A 19,634-nucleotide genomic window follows, 5' to 3' on the forward strand; every position below is an offset into this window, starting at 1 on the left:
TCTCATTGACTTTTTAAAAGCAGGATGAGTGCTGTTCTGTGCTAAATTGGAAACTTAATGCTGTTTCACTGTCACGGGTTGGAATTTATTTTTAGCTGTTCACACAGTATCAGGAAAAGAAGGTTCTAGACACTTGGTGTTCTCATAATGATGAAGAAGCTAACCCAGCTGCCCTTTAAGACTGTTGCGCTGATACTTCTCCTAGTAGTCAGTGCAGCTTCTTTTCTCCTTTTGCAAACTGGTAATTAGAGGCCATCAGATAAATGGTACATGAATAGAAATACAGACGGTGTTTGCAGGGTATGCATATGTGCTGCTGCTTTAAATAGTAAGTGAATGAATGAGGGGAATATTATTGGATCAAACTCCTGGTTTTCACTGTGTTCCTCACCAAGACGTTGCTTCACGTACAGTGGGAGGTGAGGCAGGGCAGAGCCCCAGCTGTACTGGGCTTCAGTGGGAAGGGCTGTCAGTGTAATAGGGATCTTACCCATCAAATTGCCAACTGGAAGTTGATATTTATTATAGCTAATAAAGCGCTATGTCCCTTAACATTGAGAAATTGAACTTAAATATCATGTTTGTGGAGGTTGAAGGGCATGGATTTTAATGTCATTCTCCATAATATTTGATATGGTTGGGATAAAAAAAGGAAGTGTTCTGGACTGTTATTGCTGCTTTTTGTTTTGAGGGCAACTCTTGAGCTGGGAGTGCACAAAGGTGGCCATTGGCCCCTCTTCACCTCTTGTTAGGAAAAACCAAGTTGGTTATCAGGTATGGTTTCCAGCTATGGGTTTTACATGTCTGTCATGGGTATTACAAAAACACACAGCATTCAGTGCTAGAGTTGTTGTTTCTGACCTGTTCTTGATGTAGTCTAGTGCTTCAGTTTGTACGTTGCATTACATTTAAGAACACCACCTCTCAAGCCATGAACCAGCCTCCACTTCAAAACTGAAATAGTCTAGCTCAAAATGGCAGGAACCCCTCTGTACAATGAGGGCTTTCTTCATTTGCTCATCTAGCTGGTTCAACATAAAAATTACTAGTAATTTTAGGAGAAGTTATGAAGAAGAATGTCATGTCTTGTCTTGTTGGACAAGAAGTAGAGTTCAGAAGAACTGAACTGTGTATTGGAATCTGATGGGAATGTGTTTGTTCTCTGCAAGAAATAGAGTCCCGAGCAGGACTTCAGGAAAGTCACTGCTCTGGGGCTTCTTTCCCTGGAGTCTTTTACGCATAACTGGATCATCTATTTAAATCCAGACCCCAGTCTCACCCAAAAGTGCATCTCTGCAGCATGAACAACTTGCCACAGAGCCAACAGCTGTAAATCCTTTTAGGTCTTTAGCACAACAAAAGCAGTCAAAGCCTAAAATGCTCTTCTCTGCAAAGCAGCATGGGGCAGGATATAGAAAAGATTTTTCACCAAGTAGCATGCAATTCAGATGGAAAATGTCAGGTTTTGAAAATTATTAATCTTTGTGCTGCACAGAACTGTCAGCTGTAGGGGCGGTTGGTGTAGGAGGTTCTCGAGAGAATCCATTTTCAAATGGATTTTTGTTGTTGGTTTTCAGTCTTGCTTTGTTTTGGGGTTCTTTTGTTTCTTCCCCCACTGGTAGGTGAATAAGCAGGCAGTTTAAGTCAATGATTAGGACAGTGGCTGCCAGGAAGCAGAAGTTAACAGATAACTGAGGTGAGGTTAGCGATAGCTCCCGCTGGATCACACTGGAATGTTGCTGCCCCTGGTTTCAGGTTCATTGTAAAGGGAAACGTAAGGGGGAGAGGGAATTATCTAAGAAATTGGTAAACAACTGAATGAGAAATTACTCTGTGCCAGGTTCTAACAGCAGTTCAATGTTGGTAGGAGATGCTCAACTACCTGTCTGCCAAAGTTGTGAGCTGGGATGTCTTAGTTTCTGTGAAAGCTTCTCAGGTTTTGATTTTGCTTTAGCCGGTCAGAAAGGTGGAACGGTTCCAGTGTCTGTTCAGGCACCCAGGAGGAACCATTCCCTGTTAGTGTGTCTGGTTGAGGAGCAGGATCAGCTCTTTGCAGGGAAGTTGCTCTCCTTTCTACGTACATTTCTCAGAGGCTTGTCAGCTGAGTGCCCACACACTCCGTGGCGTGGTTTGTATGAGCTGAGGAGGGAGGGGAGGGTTTGCACTGGAGCTGTTACCAGCTGGGCTGGGTTTGGACTGGGTGTTTCCAGCCTGTTCTGTGTGATGACTATGGCTCTTGAGTGACTTCTTAGGGTTTCTCTTTAAAGAAAGATTAAGATTGCACACTCAGCAAAACTGAAGAGATTTTACTCTCTCATTTCAGGTAGAATATCTTTGCTTCAATTCTTCCAGGCTTTAGGAAAAGCTGATTGTAAGAAGGATGAAAGAATAGCAAAATATTTATGCGTTCAAACAATTAACTGGAGGGCACTACAGAAATCTTACCATGTTCTAGTGCAGGAAACAGCTTAGGAGAACTGTAGTGACAAATAAATTGAAATGCCTCACAGGTCTGTCTATATAATATTACAGCCTGCTGGAATGTTTCGCTATTTGAATTTTAATTGCATGGAGGTTAGGACAGCGCTTAATTCTACAAAGGAGGGCAATGCTAACACTTTGTATTCTCATAAATGCATCATTCTCATCTATTCCGTCTGTAATGTCTTTTGGGGGGGGAGATTGTTGAGGGTTTTTTGTCGTTTGGTTGTGTGTTTGATTTTTTAATATCCACTGTTGTAACATGTAAGACTTAAGATTCTGGAATCCCGCATGAATGTGTTTTTTCATAAGCTTTTCCTTATTTAATTATATATGTGTATAGATTGTGCATGTTCTATGGAGGGAGGTTAGATCTTGTACTGGTATCTATTGCAAATTTTAAGGTGTACTGGGTAGGAGAACAGCCACAGTCATACCTTGAAATTCATTAAGGCTTTAAAGTTGAAAATACTCCTTGCAATACATCATGAATCTGCAGAGCACATCTGCCTACTCTGGGCTATGACATTGCAGATATATTGGCTTAATCAAACCAACCAATAAAGCTACAGGATCTTTTCAGCAGAATAATAGTAAAACCCAGATTGATTTAAGTTTATGCTTTGAAAATAGGGATATTAAGGTGAGTAAACACAGCTATTCCTGGCATCTAATGCCTCCATGGTTTGACCTATTAACTGGTTACCGCTTGTTAGGAAGTGTGTGAATCTAAAGGCTGGAGAGAAAAGGTTCCATGAGCCTTAGGAACCGGGGGAAGGTATATAATGAATCCAAGCTCTCAGCTCCAGATTGAGTGGGCATAGTCAATAGGAAGTAATAAGAGTAAAGACCACAGGTTAATTGGGTTCCATTTCTTTTGGAGCTTAAGAAGAAAGTGCCAGTTCTGCAGATGTGGGTAGGGCAAAGGCAATGTGGGGTTGAGAATCTAGCGTGTATTTTTCACTTGCAGCATGAGTCCAATCCAATGGAGATAACTTGTGCTAATTTGAACCATTAATGGTAACCGTGTCCACTGTTCCTTCAGAGCAATTCTGCTGTTGTTTCTTTCGCCTTGTCTAATCTTTCCTCCCCTGTTCTGGTTGACTTGGGGAATTCATTTCTTGAATTGGAGAGGGAGCACAGGAATATACGTGTGTGCTTGTTCCTGGATTGTCCTGGATTGCATTTAGTTCATAAAGCAGAGTGATACCCTGAAAAGCATATAAATATAAAATGAACAGCCAGTACAGACGTACCCTTCAATGTGGAGGCACAAAGACTGCTGTAGTGCCCATGGCACTAGTTTCCCCCTTGCTTTGTTATATGAGGTTTAGTTGCTGCAAACACACACGTTAAAACATTTGAAAATGTAAGTGTCACTTCTAGCTTCGAGTGAAATTACAGAAAGATCTAAACCTCCTCTGTGGCTTCAATCTCTCTACATATGCAGAAAACATCCACTAATTGGATCTTATCCCATTATAGGAGATACTTCATGGACTGGAGAGTATTTGAAATACCAAGGAGGTTTTGTAAGGAAAAGCATTACAAACTTTTCCTCCAAACCTGTATTATTTAGCTGCAGATAAAATTGTTTTCCTCAATCACAATAAAATAAAATTTGAGCATATCAAGATCTATTGTTACATTTAATTCATCTATTTAATTTGTGTGAAGTATGAATATTCTCATTAAACTCATATCTAAACTGGGCACTGTATATTATAGTTAAATGATGTCTATTAATACTTAATGCTGCCTGTTTTCTGATGAAGTATGAGCTGAAGAAGCAAAAATAACTCTGGCATTCTTGAGTCCAGTTTTAATTGGATCATTAGGGATTTAAGACTCAGTCGATGAGAATTACACTGTGATGTCTTACTCCTGGCTAGTGGTATACCTAAACTGTGTTTCGATAGAGGCATTATTGCAGTGCACTCAGAAGCATTAAGGGGCAGATCTGTTCAGAGCTTGCTCACTTCAGGCTGGGAGACACAAAGCTGTTTCTCTTAGCTTAGGTTTCTTTCATAGTGTTTCCATATCATTGTCCCAGTAATTCCGAACGCAAATCTTGTCTCACTGCTGTATTCTGTGAGCCTAGCAGGAATGAACAGCACTCTGTTAGGGGAGCATAACATTTTTAGTAGCAGATGTGTTAATTCTTATCCTCTTTCTAATCCAATTCTTTCAAAAGTTGTGTTTGTCAGTACTAGGAACATACTTGTTATTTAATGGCAATATGAGTGGGAAAATAAAGGGTGAATATTTGCTAGTGAACACTTTGTGCACTGAGGACTCTGCTTATTAATATGCTGTATGTTTAATTGTTATGTTTATTGTTATGTTTGATGCCTTCTGAAGACAAATATTTTTTTACTTTGTTGGGAAGAATTATTAAGGGTAACAGATTGGCTTATTTAGTGAGCACCACAAGAATGTTAACGAAAGATGGAATAACTGCATCTAAGCATCATTATTAGTTAACTTCAGACACAGTGGTCTGTAAGAGGTTGTGTTAGCTTGGAAGGAGCTGGAGAGAGCTGTTTATACATGCTGGGAAAGAAATAGGACCTCTCATTTCTATTCCTTGTTGTATACTTGGCAGAAAAGTCACTGTATCTGTTTTGCCTCAGGTCAGGTCCTGGTTTCATTTATTTTATACCTTTAAATAAACCCAAAGAAGCCCAGTGATTCATGGTTTGTCCCACATTACTTATGTCTTTGATAACTGGCTATGGCTAAAATAGGGAATGGGTGGGAGGGGAAGTTCCTTTTGTATTTGAAATTGTGTTATTATGTATTCAGATATTAAAGATTTAAACCCCATACTTGCTTTTTTCCATGCGATGATTTCCTTATGACAGTGACTGATGGTTGAGTTTGACTCACAGCAAGGTGACTATGCAAGAAAATAACTGCAAAATGCCAACTTTTCAAATGGGAACAGCATTTGAGCTGATATCAGATGCAGTGCATGGAGGCATAAGAGCTGTTTCTGGTCAGCCCAAGGGTGATACTCTTACAGCCCTGCATTCCACTCAGGATCCTTGTTGGCTTACCCCTCGTTATCACAACTCCGATATATCAGAATTGGTGTGGGTTTGGACAGATGCCTTGTGTTACTTGGGATCAAACCAAGTAACCATCAAACCATCTAATGCCAAACCAGGCATTGCCTCCACAGTGGTGCAGCTTAACTAATCCTAAAGCAAATAAGTTCTAGAATGAGCCTTTTGACCGATTAGGTCTGAGCTGGCTTCATAGCAACTAACATTGAACCAGTTCACCTTTTTTCAAGGCTTTTCTCATTGTGTTAGTATACATTTCATCTAAATATTAAGTCCAAGGGAAGAAATTGGCTTTTTAACTTTGATTCAGCACAAACCCTGAGGTTTCTGTGCTCTTTCTCAAAGGAATAGGAGTTAAATTACAGTATATTATACTTCTATTACAAAAACATCCAATTCTAGAATACTTTGAAAATCTTAAGTAGGATCTCCATCCATTTTTGTAAAAGACCATTAGTTTTATGAATTTAGAAATAATAGGACTTGCTGTTAAGATTTGCATGTTTAGAAACTGCCTTGATGCGTCTTGTAGCTGAAGACAAATCCTACTTTATTCATGCAAACATCAGCCTGTGGACAAATAAATCCCTGGTCATTCTGGCTTTCAGTTTCAAAGGTGTCATATGCTGCTTGCTTTGCTTGGCTCCAGTGCAGCCCTGTGCCCTCAGTGCTTGAGAGCATCAGGTCTTATTGAGGTGCAGGGATTTGAGGAGTTGAAATGGACAGGCTGGGAAGAGTTTCTGCTGTGATTGTAAGCAACTGCCTGTCTTTCCTGTGCTGGCAGCCAAGAAAAGCATTGATGTGCTTTGTTATGCCACGTCTGATGTCAAGAGTTGGATGCGTTGGCATTTGGTGGTGGAGGAAGGTGGGTTTTTTCCCCTCCAACATTTACAAAAGAAATTAAGCTGACATTTGCCTGCAGAACAGCTTTGATGCTGCAGGAGTTGTTAAGAGCACTTTGGCATGTGTGGGTTATTTTTCCCCCCTCTTTTTTAATACATAATCAGCAGTTGTACAGCAGCCTTATTACTCGCTTGCAAACAAACCAAAACCTTGTCTGCAGTCCAGTTTGAAGCAGGATGTGAATAGCTCTGCAGTAAGCATCTCCTCCAGCAGCTGAATCAGGAGTTGGGCACATCAAAGGCTTAAGCCTTAGTAATGACAATTGATTTGTGAATTAAGTTGGAGGAAAGAGCTCTGTGGCTCCTTCAGTAAATAAAATGCTGTTGTAGCTAAGAATAAGCATCATGGCACAGTGCAACTATGAACTGCTATGAATTCATTATATTTGTTATTGCTTTGCTACTGAGCTGGAAGCACTCGCATCAGCAGGTGCCGTGTTTTGGCCAGGGTTTGGTAAGTAAGTAGATATATTAAGTTAGTAATCGAACCTGAGAGAAATCCTGGTTTGCACTCATCATTTGGAAACAAATTCAAGTTTTTAGTTCACTTCAGGTTAGTTTTTCCCATGGAAGTTCCTCTCTTTGGTGTAGCAGAGTGTGGCTGATCCAAATGATGATCGATCCTTCCAATCGAGCTGGAGGATCCTTCAAGAAGCTGAAGAATCCCATCCTCATAACTGCAAAGCTGATTTCAGTCTTTGGGGGGTGGGAACGTGGAAGGAGGGCAGCAGATTCAAGCTGTTAGTAAATAGCTGGTTAGATCTGGGCTCAAATATGTTCTGCAAATTGCTGGGTCCTAATGAAAATGAGTTGGTGATATTTAAAAACAAGTGGTTTGCATTATGATCATTTCCCCTTGACTTTTATGTTAATAACTTTATCTCAACATAGTTCACTTTCTGTTGGTGTGTTATTTGTAGTCCTTGAAACGAATCCAAGCAGTTCCATATTTTATTTGCTGCACTCTCAGTATCATCAGTAAAATAATTGTTGAGGGTGGTTTTTTTTCCCTAATATTCTCGCAGATGGAAAAAACCCACTGTTTTTCCTTCATTGTTGAGGATCAAAATGAGCATTTTAGCCTTGCTGGAGTTGGGTTCTATTTCCTTCCCCTTCTGGGGCACAGGCACTTGAAGTTCAAAGCTACTTTTTTATATGTAAACTGAAAGTTTAATTTAGAAGTTCTGAAAATGTCATTTGGTTAAAAAAACCCCTTATATTTAGACTTTAGCAACACAGCTTATTTGCCTTTGTGTGCCAAAGACCAGTCTACTGAAGAATTATGTGTATGGCTTTCCATGTAAAGCTTTCCATGCACAGCTATACACGGAGATACACTGAAAATTCAGGCAGAGCATCGTCTCTTACATGTACAAGTGTGGCTTTACCACGTATTTTCTCTCAGTATTTATAAAGTAATTTTTTTTCTCCTAGTTTGGTACTCTTTGCACATTGCGTCCTGGAAGACTTTTTGTTACAGATTCATCTATTTAGAATGTTGGAGAATCTTTTTTCCTTTAAAGATTTATAGTGCTTGCATATTGCTTAAGGAAAAAACCCCTAGATGTTAAATAAATGTATGAAAGATTCTTCAAGTTTGTAATCCACTTAATATTTAATAAATGCAATATATCATTTTTATAAATATGTATAGCTTAGCTAGAAATAGATGTCGAATACAAAAAAGATTACAATAGGATAACACATTCATCTCTGTTGGCATAGAAAAGACTACTAATGTTTTATGAACATATTAATCCTCGGTGGTGAAAATAAATGCCCTACCCTCCTGCAAGCCATTAACTATGTCCATTATGGAAGGTCACTTTAGGAGTTTCATTGAACTGCAAGTTTCTCGTGCGGTGGCTGAAGAAAGGCCACAGCAGTGTCACTGAATGGTAAGTTCTAGAGGGGATGCTGCTGAAAAGGGCTTTTTTCTCCTTTTCCATTTTTACTTGTTATAAGAACCCACTGGAGCTGTCCCAACAGGAGCTGCTCTCTGCGTACTGGTCTGGCCTTGGTTGCTCTGCTCGATAATCTCGCTGGGACCTGAAGAATAAAGTGAGCTGGTAGTTTGTGGTCAGGGTTAAGAGTAGGTGGAGGTGGTGGAAGGAGCCAGCTTTCATTCTTGTGCTGAGCAGGAGATGTGAGCAGTTACAGAGCCTATATCAATTTTGTCTTAGTCACTTCAACATCTGAAAGGGTAGCCCTGTGTAGAGCTGCAGAAGTGCTTTTTATTTGTGGTGTTTGACAAAGAAAGAATTAAGGCTGGAATCTGTGGATAAAGCTGTGATGCTTTTAAACTTTATTATGTTTAAAAAATGTAACTAAATTGTGCTTTCTGCCATGTGCAGAGAGATTAAACAAGGACTATGAGCTTTAAGGAAAGTACACAGCTCTTTGCTGAAGCTCGTCAGATATTAAAAGGGAAGGAAGATGAATAAATGAGGATTGAGAAAATGGCCTCACTCACATTAGCATAAAAATCCTTTCCGTGGAAGAAGTCCTGCTCACTAAAAGAATTGTACTTATATATGTATATATTAAGACATATATATATGTCTTAAAAAAATCTGTCACAGTGATATTTTGTTGACATAATAGAGTTTCTCTCAAATGAATCTGTGTGAGGAGACATTCAGTAATATAATAATGTTGTTGCTGCTGTTTGGTGGAAAGGGGGGGGCGGGAAGGGTTTGTTTGTAAAAATACCAGAGCTTGGAATGTTTTGGGGATGTACAGCTTTCCTGCTCAGTTACAGTGAAGGGACCCATGTGTGCTGCTTGTCAGCGAGGAGCATAGATGGTTCAGACTAGCACGTTGAGTTGCCTTTGAACGGACAGAGAGCAGGCACATGGTGAGCATCGTGGGTTCTTGGCCAAGGAACAGTGAATTACTCCAGTAGGCTCACTCAGTTGCTTACAGCTGTGGCAGGTCACTCTGTCATTGTCCACACAGTCCCACTCACCATTTGTGAGGCTGTGGGGAGTCTCTTGTGCCTTTCTCTTACGAGTTTGTTTTATTGTAGTGGAAAAAGCATTTAACCTGTAACAGTTCGTTAGTAAGTTATGTAGGAAAGGGCTGTTAAAGTGAATAGAAGCACAGGCACTTGAAGTGCATCATACTTCACAGTTGTCTTGATTTTTAATCCTATTAAGACAACTTATTCCCATAATTATATATTGACTTTCACTGTCCTTTCCTGCTAATAAGCTGCAAAGTCATCCAAAGCCTTCTAAGTAAAAGGAGTAGCGTGTGTGGCTTAGCATGGGTTTACTAAGTACTGGACACAGCTCTGTGGCATTTGGTTCCTAGTTTCATGGCTTGCTCTTACTCACAAAGTCTATTTTCAGACCAACTGCTTACCCTCCTGTAGAATGGAATTGGTGATGGGTGCTGCCCAGTTTTGTTGTCACACTTCCTTGATGCATGCAAAAAAAAAAGGAATGAAAGAAGCCACAGTGCAAAAGCAAAGCAAAATGGGGGAAAACCAGGCCTGTAGCTAATAGTTTCAAGTAGAGGCATCCAGCTTAATATCTAATCCTATGCACACAGAAGAAGAAATGAGATTCTTTAAAATTCAGATAAGCACAGTTAGTTTGCAGCTAAAGATTCTGAGCACATTGCTTTTGTGTGATAATATTTTAGATTTATTTCCACAACTTATTGCACATTCATTTTGGGGAGTTTTCATTGCAGAAAATTGCCAGGAGGAATGGATTTTGTCTTCCTCAGCTGGCAGAACAATTTTCCACCTGTCGCCCAAATATTTGATGAGAAGGATTATGGTACAGCTGTGAGAAGTTTATACTTTATATCCATAGGAAGCAAGAGGGTCTGATGAAACTAATACACTGATAGCAAAAGTTGGCTTGCTGAGCTGAATATTCAGCACTTGTGACTTTCAGCATGTGCTGAACAACCTAGGAGACCCCAAGATGTAAAAAATAAGAAAATAATCATGGTTGTAGTGTGGGAGTTTGAGCAATTCTTCATTCCCCACCAGTGCTTCCTTTCCTCAGAGGAACAACTTTCCTGTTAGTGTCTGACTTAGCTACTGAGACATGTGGGGTTTCCCTTCTCAAGTACTGGTAGGTCTCACACCCTGTCGGTGCAGCAGATCTCATCAGCACAGCAAGAGGAGTTAGAAGGGTCCATTCCATGCAGCTTCAACTTCTCCACGAGATGGCATCCTGGGAGGTGTCAGGATTTAAGAGAGTATCTTAAAAAAATAGCAACTACCTCAGCTGTGTAACTTAAAAGCAGGAGAAATGTTCCCTCCTTGTCAGGTAGATGTGAATGCCCAGTAAAAAAACCACCCCACACACACTGTGTTATTGTGTTGCAAAGACATTAAATTTCTCTCTGCTTTGCAGAATGCTCTGACACCGTTCGGAGCATTTTGGGTTGGTAGTCTTCCTTACTCCTGGGTGTAAAAACATCAAAAAGAGCGGTTTTCCTCATGAGGTAGGTGCTTAACACTTAAACCGTGAATTTTGCTGCAAGGTTCAGTCCATTCTAGAAATGGAGTAGAAATAATTTAGCTGTAATATGAGTTTTATCACCTTAGAATCTTCACTTTGATATTAGCCAGGTTTTTTTCAATAAAGCAAAGTTGATTATGGGAGGTGATTCTGCGTTTGAGTTTCTGTGATTTTTAGGTTATTTTATTTGTGTTTCACCCTGAAAACTACAGGTAGAATACATAAAGCCAGAGAGAACCAGCACAAATATACATTAGTTTAATGTCTGCTGCTCCCAAAAGTATTTGTTTGTTCAAAAGCACTGCTGTTCTGGAGTGCTGATTGAATAGGAATTCTATTCCTCTTCAATGTTAGAGTTTAAAGAAAAACAATGCAGTGAAGCTCATCAGCATGCATGTTTTATTACTGACCGTTCTCACTGTCCCTGTATTGTCAATCTTTGCTGAAAACTGTGTCCCTATAGGCTTTAGTAAATCCTAGCGTACTAGAGGAAATAACAAAGGCATTAAAGGATTTCATGTGGGCGACAAAATCTCTTATTTCCATCAATATCTGAGTGACTTCCAAAAACCTCACATTGTTGCATATGGGACAGGGTCATTTGATTAAAAGAATGTAGCCCGATCTCACTAAGTTGCTTTTCTGACTAAATAATGACTCAAATTTCCTTATGGAAACAGTTCCATATATAAGGAAGTTATGTATTCTGGCCTTCCTGTAAAAATGCATGTACACATGGGAAGACAGTTGGCATTATTTAGGTGCAAAGTTAAGGTACAAAAAAGGTGATGGACAAAAGAAAGATGCATTAAGATGCACCTTGACTTACGTCTTTGTGACATGTTTTCTTTAGGAGCGAGCACTTCCCCTTCACCAACCCACCCTGCTTGTGACAGCATCAAACAGCTCGTGCTTCCCTCAGCGTGGCTGTTGGTGGACAAAAGCACAGCAATCCCCGAGGAGGTGCAGGATCAGTGTTCTCAGGTGCTCATCAGAAACCCTTAACAAGAATGTAAAGCCCTATCATTAAATCCAGATGCCACTTGGGAGGAGAATTGTGCCCTTAACTTCAGTGGGGCTGGGATTTCATCCTTTGTGTCTTGCCCTAAATAGTGAATTTAGTGGGATAACAATGGGTCTTTCTGAGTTCTCCAGCTATTCTTCTGTAACACAGGCATGTTGCTGCCTCAAAGCGTTGATGGGAGCATGGGATTTCCAAGCCTCTCCAAAATCTTCTAATGACATTTTTGTTATTTCCTACAAAGCATGGATTTAATAAAGCCTGCAGGGACACAGTATTACTGAAGATTGACAAGATGGAAATTGGCATAAATGTTCAGTAGTGAAACGCTAAAAATTAGGATAATATTTTGTAAAGCGCACTGTTAATGTAGTTTAAACCACTGAACTCATTGGAAAATCATAGTGATTTCCCAGCACATACACCCTGTATATTTGCACACACAGATACAATGTGCTAAGTGAGAGATACCTATTTTTAATATAAAATAAAGACAGAGTATGTCCTCGTTATTCCATCATCTGCTAGACCTGAGAAGGATTTTAGACATACTTCATATGATCATAACTTACCTTTCATCTAACTTAATTTCATTGGTTTGGGTTAAATCCCATCTCTATTGCCCTCGGCTATTCCTCTTTCTCTGATACTATGTTCCCTTCATCTGCATGTAGACTGTGTCCTCCTTGGTTATCGTTTGGCTACACTGTCTGTATTCAGTACTTTATAATCTGCTTTCATGACTTGATCTCTTCTGACTTAGTTTTGTTGCTGTTCTCTGAATTTTCTCACAAAACTGACAAAACTACTGAAAATAAATCCCAGCGTTGCTAAAAATCAATGGGAATTTCCTGGGGTTGACAGCAGCAGCTAGTTTTTCACTCAATTAGAAGAGCTGTAGTAAAGGAAAAGCCTGTATTCCAGTGCTTGTGTGTTCATGTCTGAGCACAGGAATTCAGAAAATAAGCCACCTAGGCTTATACATTGCTGAGCAAATGCCGTTGGATCCCACTGTCTGTGGTACGAGCTGTAAAGCTCACAATCCTGCAGTTTCTGGTCCTACAGAAACCACTTTTCCACTTTTATGTTGCCTTAAAGGGGCTGCTGTAAATGGGAACAGTGTAAAAGCATATGGAAAATTTCCTCTAAGTGCGTATGAAATCACAGTTTGCTTATTCCAGTGTTGGAGTGCTACAGTAATGCTGTTCATATCAGTATACTTCGCTGTGGTTAACACTCTGATCCCTGTTAAATCTGCAGCAACTGTCTAAAGGAAATTAATTTCAGGGAAAGAAAGGAAGATTTGGTAGTTAAGGCACTGGGCTGTCACTCAAGAGAATAAGGTTTAGTTTCTGCTTCTTCCACAGACTTTCTGTATGACATTAGGTGACTCATTTAAGCTCTCTGTGCCTCAGTGCCCCAGCTCTAAAGTTGGCAATAGTGATGATGCAGTTTTCTGATGCTTTTCTGTCAATTTTCTTGACAGTTCTTAGACTCAAATGATTTGATATTTGTGTGTGTGTGTGAGTGTATGTCTCATTGCTTCAAGGCACAATTCTGACAGCTCTTGAGTTCTACAGGTTTTCTCCAATAAAATTAGTTTTTAATCAAATCCAAAATGGTATTTAATCAATGAAATGAGAGGACACAAAGGGTGCAACAACATGAAAAATGTCTATTTTCCTTTCCTTCCCTTTCAGGCAATGATAACAGTGAAGCCCTTCCAGAGTCTATCCCATCTGCTCCTGGAACACTGCCTCATTTTATGGAAGAACCAGATGATGCCTACATTATAAAAAGCAACCCCATTGTCTTACGCTGTAAAGCTATGCCAGCTATGCAGATTTTCTTCAAGTGCAATGGTGAATGGGTCCATCAAAACGAGCACGTGTCTGAGGAAAGCATGGATGAGGCTACAGGTAAGGGCAGTGTGTCCTGCAGGAGATGTGTCCGGGTGCAGCGTCCCTCCACAGTGTGCAAATTAGAGCAAAGAACGGGAGATCACATTCAGAGAGTCACAAGCAGGAGAGTCCTGTGATGTAGCAGATAGCTGTGGGTTTGTGCTGAGTTACAGGGAGTGGAACCAGCTCTAATTGAAAGGGCACATGCTGAGGCTGTGCTGCCCTGAGCACAGGCAGGACGCCCCGGTGGGAGGGCACAGTCTGTCAGCATTAGCTTATTGCTGGGCTGCTGCAGTAACCGCTTTTGGTTGGCTTGGTGGTGTGTGTACCACGTAGACACAGCTCTGCAGAGTGGGAGAAGCAGTTTCCCAAAATGCAAAAGGGAAAGCAATGGATGGGAGAAGGTAAGAAAAGGACAGAGCTGACAGGCAGAGAAGGGGAATACAAATCCTGGCAGAAGAGGCATAGCATGAACGGAGAAAACAAAGGGAATTAAGATGACTGTAGATGTGGGAGGCATTACACAGAGATGTGACAAACTGGACTCATACCACCGGGTCTGGTCACACACTACCCATAGTCAGCTGTCTGAAAGAAGCCAGCAGTTCTGGAGGGAATAGCAGTCCTCTGTATTTCAGTGGTGTAGTTTATAGTGGAAACAAGAAACAGGGACACATATGCCTTTATGAAATTCCTGTCAGGATGAACCCTGAAAAACTGCCAGTGTGGTGGCTGAAATGTGCCTTCACGCCCAGGCAGTGATGGGTGTTTGGTAGGTAATAAAGCTAAGTAGGAAAATCCACTGTGTAACAGTGGGCATCTAAAAGAAGAGAATGAGAAGGGAGAAGGTTGAAAAAGATCAACAGATTCTATCATGCTCCCAGCACACCCTATATCTTTTCTCATTTAGAAGCATCTTGATAAGTATTGCAAACCAATTTAATGCTGCACCCTCTAGTCATTTCACAATTCTGTTTTATTACTGCTTTTCTCCTCTTTCTAAATTCCCAGATTGCTAAGCAACTCCATGTCTTGGAAATAGCAGTGTATGCATAACATCCTCTCTGTCAACACAAGCAATTGCTTTCTGGGGGGGGGAAATACCATTTAAAACAAAGTTACATCTCCTAAAGTGGGGTTTAGCATCCTTTTTAAGTGACACATTCTGAAGGAATTTTGTATTAAAGGCTTTTTGTAAATGCTGATCTGGATCAGTTTTAATTTTTACAGTTACCTTTACGAAATTAATAGGAACAACCTTTACTTCTAAAGGCATTGCTGAATCAGTGGGGAAGAAGTGTTGTCCCTAAAAATTGTTCTACCATATGGTTAATGCAAATTTTGTCTCTGTCTTGTGAATGCGGCAATTATGGTTTGGAAGCCTTGGATTAATAACAAAAAAAGTAACATTAGGTGGGGTTTTTTTTAAGTAACACCGAGGTTTGAGACCTGGAGGCATGCGCTGAGCAAATGAGATTTGGAATATAAATGTTGCAGGTTTGAATTTTGCCCAGAAACAGAGCTAACCCTAAAAGCGTTGTTCTCTGAACACGAGTGTGGGACAGACAGTGCAGTGCTGAACGTTACAGAAACTACCATAATGATCCTTAGGACATAAAAATTGAAGTAAAGGCCTGTTTACAGTGTAATGTTGAAGGACAGGCATGGATAGTCTCTCACCATGATCCAGAAAGTATTTTGGAACTCTTCCTTCGCCTTCAGTAAACAGCAGACTACAGGGTTTTATTTAGAATGAATGTGCGTACCGGCAGCGCCCTCATTTCTGGAGTCAAATCTGGGGCATAAACATGTCTGTTACCAAGTGTGCACTGTGTTCTGTGTGCTGCAAGAGCTCCATCTGTGGAGAACTGCTCTGCAAGCTCTGCCAAGAATGGTGCCTGTGGTTAAAGGGGCCGATTCTGGCGCGCTCGCTGAGAGAGGGTACAGTACATGAAAACGGGGCTGTCCTTTTCCATCCTTCCACTATCTGTTCTGTGGTTAAAATTCTGAGATGATGTATAGAAAAGTGGTGAAAAATAGTAGCAAGAAACCCAAACAAGAGGAAATTTAACGCAGAATACAAGAAATGTGTCTTAGCATCTCTAGAAATTCCTGCCAGCAAGCTCTTAGCCAGGCATATGCAAGACGAACTTGGCAGTGGCACTTGTGGGCACACTGTCCTGATGGATTTTACCTACAGCGCTGTATTGTGAACATGGAAAAGGACAGGAGGGACAGCTGTTGGTAGACAATGGGCATATTTTGTCATTGTGATGAACATGGAATCCAATTTCGCACGATTCTGTCTTTATAGGACACAAATAAAAATCTAAGAGTACCGCAGGAGTCACTCTTCATTTGAAGAGGAGGAGCAGCAGGAGAGGAAGGATTTCTGTCGCTTTGTAACTGCTGTAGCAATGGGCTGTGACGTGCACTGGCTGCCTGAGCATGGAAGCCTTGGCTTGAGGAGTTTGCACTGAAGTCTCTGCTGTTGTGGAGTTGCTGCTGTTTGCGTAGCAAATGAGTGCAGGCACACACTGCCATTGCAGTGGGTGTGGGTTCCCATCACTGCGCTGCCACAGGCAATCGCTCCATTAGAGACCAAGTTATTTCATCCTCTCCTGCCTTATTTCCTGAGTTGCAGAAAAGACAGTAATCCGTAGCCTGCCTTTTCTGTTTGTTCCATGAACGTGGCAGAACAGGAGCTTTGCTCCATGGCCTCTACCCCATCAAGCAAGAGCCTGAGCTTGTAGATGCTACTGTGATAAAAACATAGTCATTACAGTTTGATTAATTTCTTTCTGCTTTACTTTCCTTGCCTGAAGGTTGCACCATGCACCTCCAAATTAGTTTACAAATATTTCAACTTTGGGTTTCACCAGAGGATCAGACCTACTAAGAGTAACTAGACTTTTCTTGTCTGATAAATAAAAGGATTGCAGCAATAACTGCTGTCAGTGTTCTTCTCATTTAAACAAATAACGCTGACAAATGCTGAAGTTCTGTGCAGCTCTGTTATGTTTAGTACATGGAGAGCAATTATTCATCTGCTGCCAGCATTAGTCTATCTGCAGCTAAACCATCCAACAGTGCAGAAAGCTTATTAGCATATCAGTACCATAATTTTATATTCTGTAAGGCTGTACTGTGTAACAAAAGATGATGGTTATAATTTGCACAATAATTTAAAGGGTAGGTCTTGCAGTGCTTATTAGAGTTGCACAAGTCACAGGTAGAATGTTGCTTGTGTTTATTATGTGCCTGCTTTTATTTGCATGGGTTTTTCGTTCTGTGTCATTTCCTAGGAGCAATTTTTCTGGCATTCCTAGAGCTGCAGAGGGTGGATGAGTGTATTTGTTGGTGAAATATAGCGATGATAAATGAAGATTATGTGCTGCTGTTCCCAAGAGGTTTGCTTTCTGTGGTTGTTCCTAAAACAATTAGTATAGGAGTACTTTCTCCATAAACAAAACATAACTTTCCCCAGAGACAAGGTGTTCTCCAGAGGTCCCTTCCAACCTGAGCAATTCTGTGATTCTGCCATTTTGGCTGCGTTTATTTTGTGTATTGGCAAATTGGGAGACCTTTGAAAGGACCCAGATTCATCCCTGGCCCATTCTCAAAATGCTGAACCACCAGCTTCTCAGTCTCACGTGCTGTTTGTTTGCCTGATTCAAACCACATTTAATGTTGCTTCAGAAAAGAGAGGCTGATATATAGATTAATTAAATCAAGCATCAGTGAAAGGAATAGGTGTGCTGGAGAATGTTCTACCTTGATAAATCTGAAGCCGTAAATGCCTCTATTCACTGACAGCTGCTTGGAATTTTACACTACCAATGAGCCCAAGCTTCTGCTTCTTGTTTGGTATCAGTACAGACTGTGTTGTTAGCATGGCTGCATCAATACGCTGTACAGTATGCAGCTCTCCTTCCTTTGTTTCTATTTGCTGCTTCCAAAACTTCCCGAGTAGCTGAGAAATGGAGAGTTCAGAACACATCGTGACAGGTCCGGGGGGTGATTGATGGCTGCCAGCGAGGCTGTAGCTAATAGCTGGTGACGGGGAGGATTCTCTCCCCATGGAGATACTGCTTAGCGGTCATGGTGGGAAGGAGCTGATCATGGGATGGGAGGACAGCTGGAGATGCTGAGGAGGTGCAGCAAAGGGTTGGACCTTCCCAGCAGCATGCAGAGCAGTGCTGTTTGCGACAGCACAGGCACAGTGCACAGGAGTGCATGTCAGCTAATTGAGTGCTGAGTGAGTGATTCCTGACTGGGCACAGGCCACCTCAGAAAGGTCACTCTTTGTCAAGGACTTAATCATATTACACCCTTGTTGAAGAAGTCTTTAAGTAAATGGGTGGCAACCTTGTTGGCCATGGCTGCAAATTAGTGTGGATGTGGAGGCTCTGGAGCTTTGATGCTTTGTGGCTTTGATTGAGATCATTCAGGGACTGCACAGCTTGATTTGCCAAGGATAAGTAACAGGAAAGTGTGTGTCTGTCATACAGCATGGAGGGATGCTGAATCTTCACGCAGTCAAAACCTGCTGTGTCAGGTCACCAGGACTCAGATGCTCACAAATGGAACTTAACCATAGCTGCTCTTATCTTTAACCTATAAAGATGACTCTGCAAATGGTTGTATGGCTGAGAATCCAAAGATTCCTGGCTGGCAGAGCAGCTTGGATGTCTAAATTGGGATGGTGCATTTTCATCATGCAGTCTGTCGGCAGGGAGAGGAGTTAGATGCAGAACTGCTGAGTTCCACGGGCTGTGTTTGTTTCAGAAGGGCTTGTTTTCACCGTGTCAGAAAATAAAGAGATGTTTTGTAAACAGTTTTGTTGAAAACTGCATCAACATATTTGAAAGAACACAATGCAAATAAAAGCAACCGGGAAACCTCTGTTTGCTTATTACAGAGTGAATAAATATTTGAGTGACTAAACTGATTATTGAGACAACTTAGGACTCTGTTGCAGGTTTGTACGTGTCTTTAGGTGCCGTGATGAAATGGCAAGCCAAACAGGCTAAAGGGAAAGAAGGAAAAATCCCCTTTGCCTATTGCTGGAAAAGTAGCAAAGATTTTGTATTGCTTTATAGCATTTAAAGCCTGTCTGACCTTCCCCATCCCTCTTCATGAGCATCCCCAGTGGCCTCAACTCTCCTGTTCACCAAAGGAACACGGTGGCTTCCCAGTGCCTTTAAGGAGGGAAGCACCCAGCTGTTAATGATGCCTGAGACTAAGTGGAAGCCAGCTTTTATGGAGTTCAGGTTTAGGAGTTTCATGCTGCTTTATAAACTTCACAGGTATGAAATATTTTAACATTGAGTTTTCATTCATTTCTGGTGAAGGGGAAATAAGTATCTTGGGACTGCACAGGAGGAGAAAGAAGAAAGTAGAAGGCATGAACGTTTTCTAGTTTCAAATTAATGTTTTTCTGACACTTTCAAATGATTTCTAATTCCTTTTAACCCACATTTGGATTATATTTCCTCTCCCCAGGGGTATCATGCAAATATGCAGGTATGGCAAACATCCCAAGTGGAGGAACATCTCCATTTGTGAGCTGTGAAATGCATTCCCTTCCCTTTATTTTCTCCTCCTTCCAGGCTGTAATGGCTTGAGCTTATCTTTTTGTGCGCTGCAGTGACACAGCTTTTCTCCCCTGTGTGAGGAAATGGCTGCTGGATAGAGCTGTGGTAGCAGTGGCTGGAACAGGCTGGAATTCAGTGGGACATCAGATTAGTTCCTGTCATACATGCATAGTTCTGGTT

General features: G+C 41.1%; 1 protein-coding gene across 6 annotated transcripts in view; it reads left to right on the top strand.

Moving 5' to 3' along the window:
• Window positions 1-19,634, top strand: part of UNC5D (unc-5 netrin receptor D) — a 138,616-nt gene that overhangs the window by 57,144 nt on the left and 61,838 nt on the right. For all 6 annotated transcript variants that reach the window (XM_030510116.1, XM_030510114.1, XM_030510111.1 and 3 more), the window contains exon 2: window positions 13,657-13,875. In XM_030510116.1, the coding sequence (XP_030365976.1) occupies window positions 13,722-13,875 (154 nt within the window). In that variant the 5' untranslated portion in view covers window positions 13,657-13,721. The remainder of the gene's footprint in view (window positions 1-13,656; window positions 13,876-19,634) is intronic.

This window comes from Strigops habroptila, chromosome 21 (genome assembly GCF_004027225.2).
Source record: "Strigops habroptila isolate Jane chromosome 21, bStrHab1.2.pri, whole genome shotgun sequence".
In the NCBI taxonomy this organism is placed as follows: Eukaryota; Metazoa; Chordata; class Aves; order Psittaciformes; family Psittacidae; genus Strigops; species Strigops habroptila.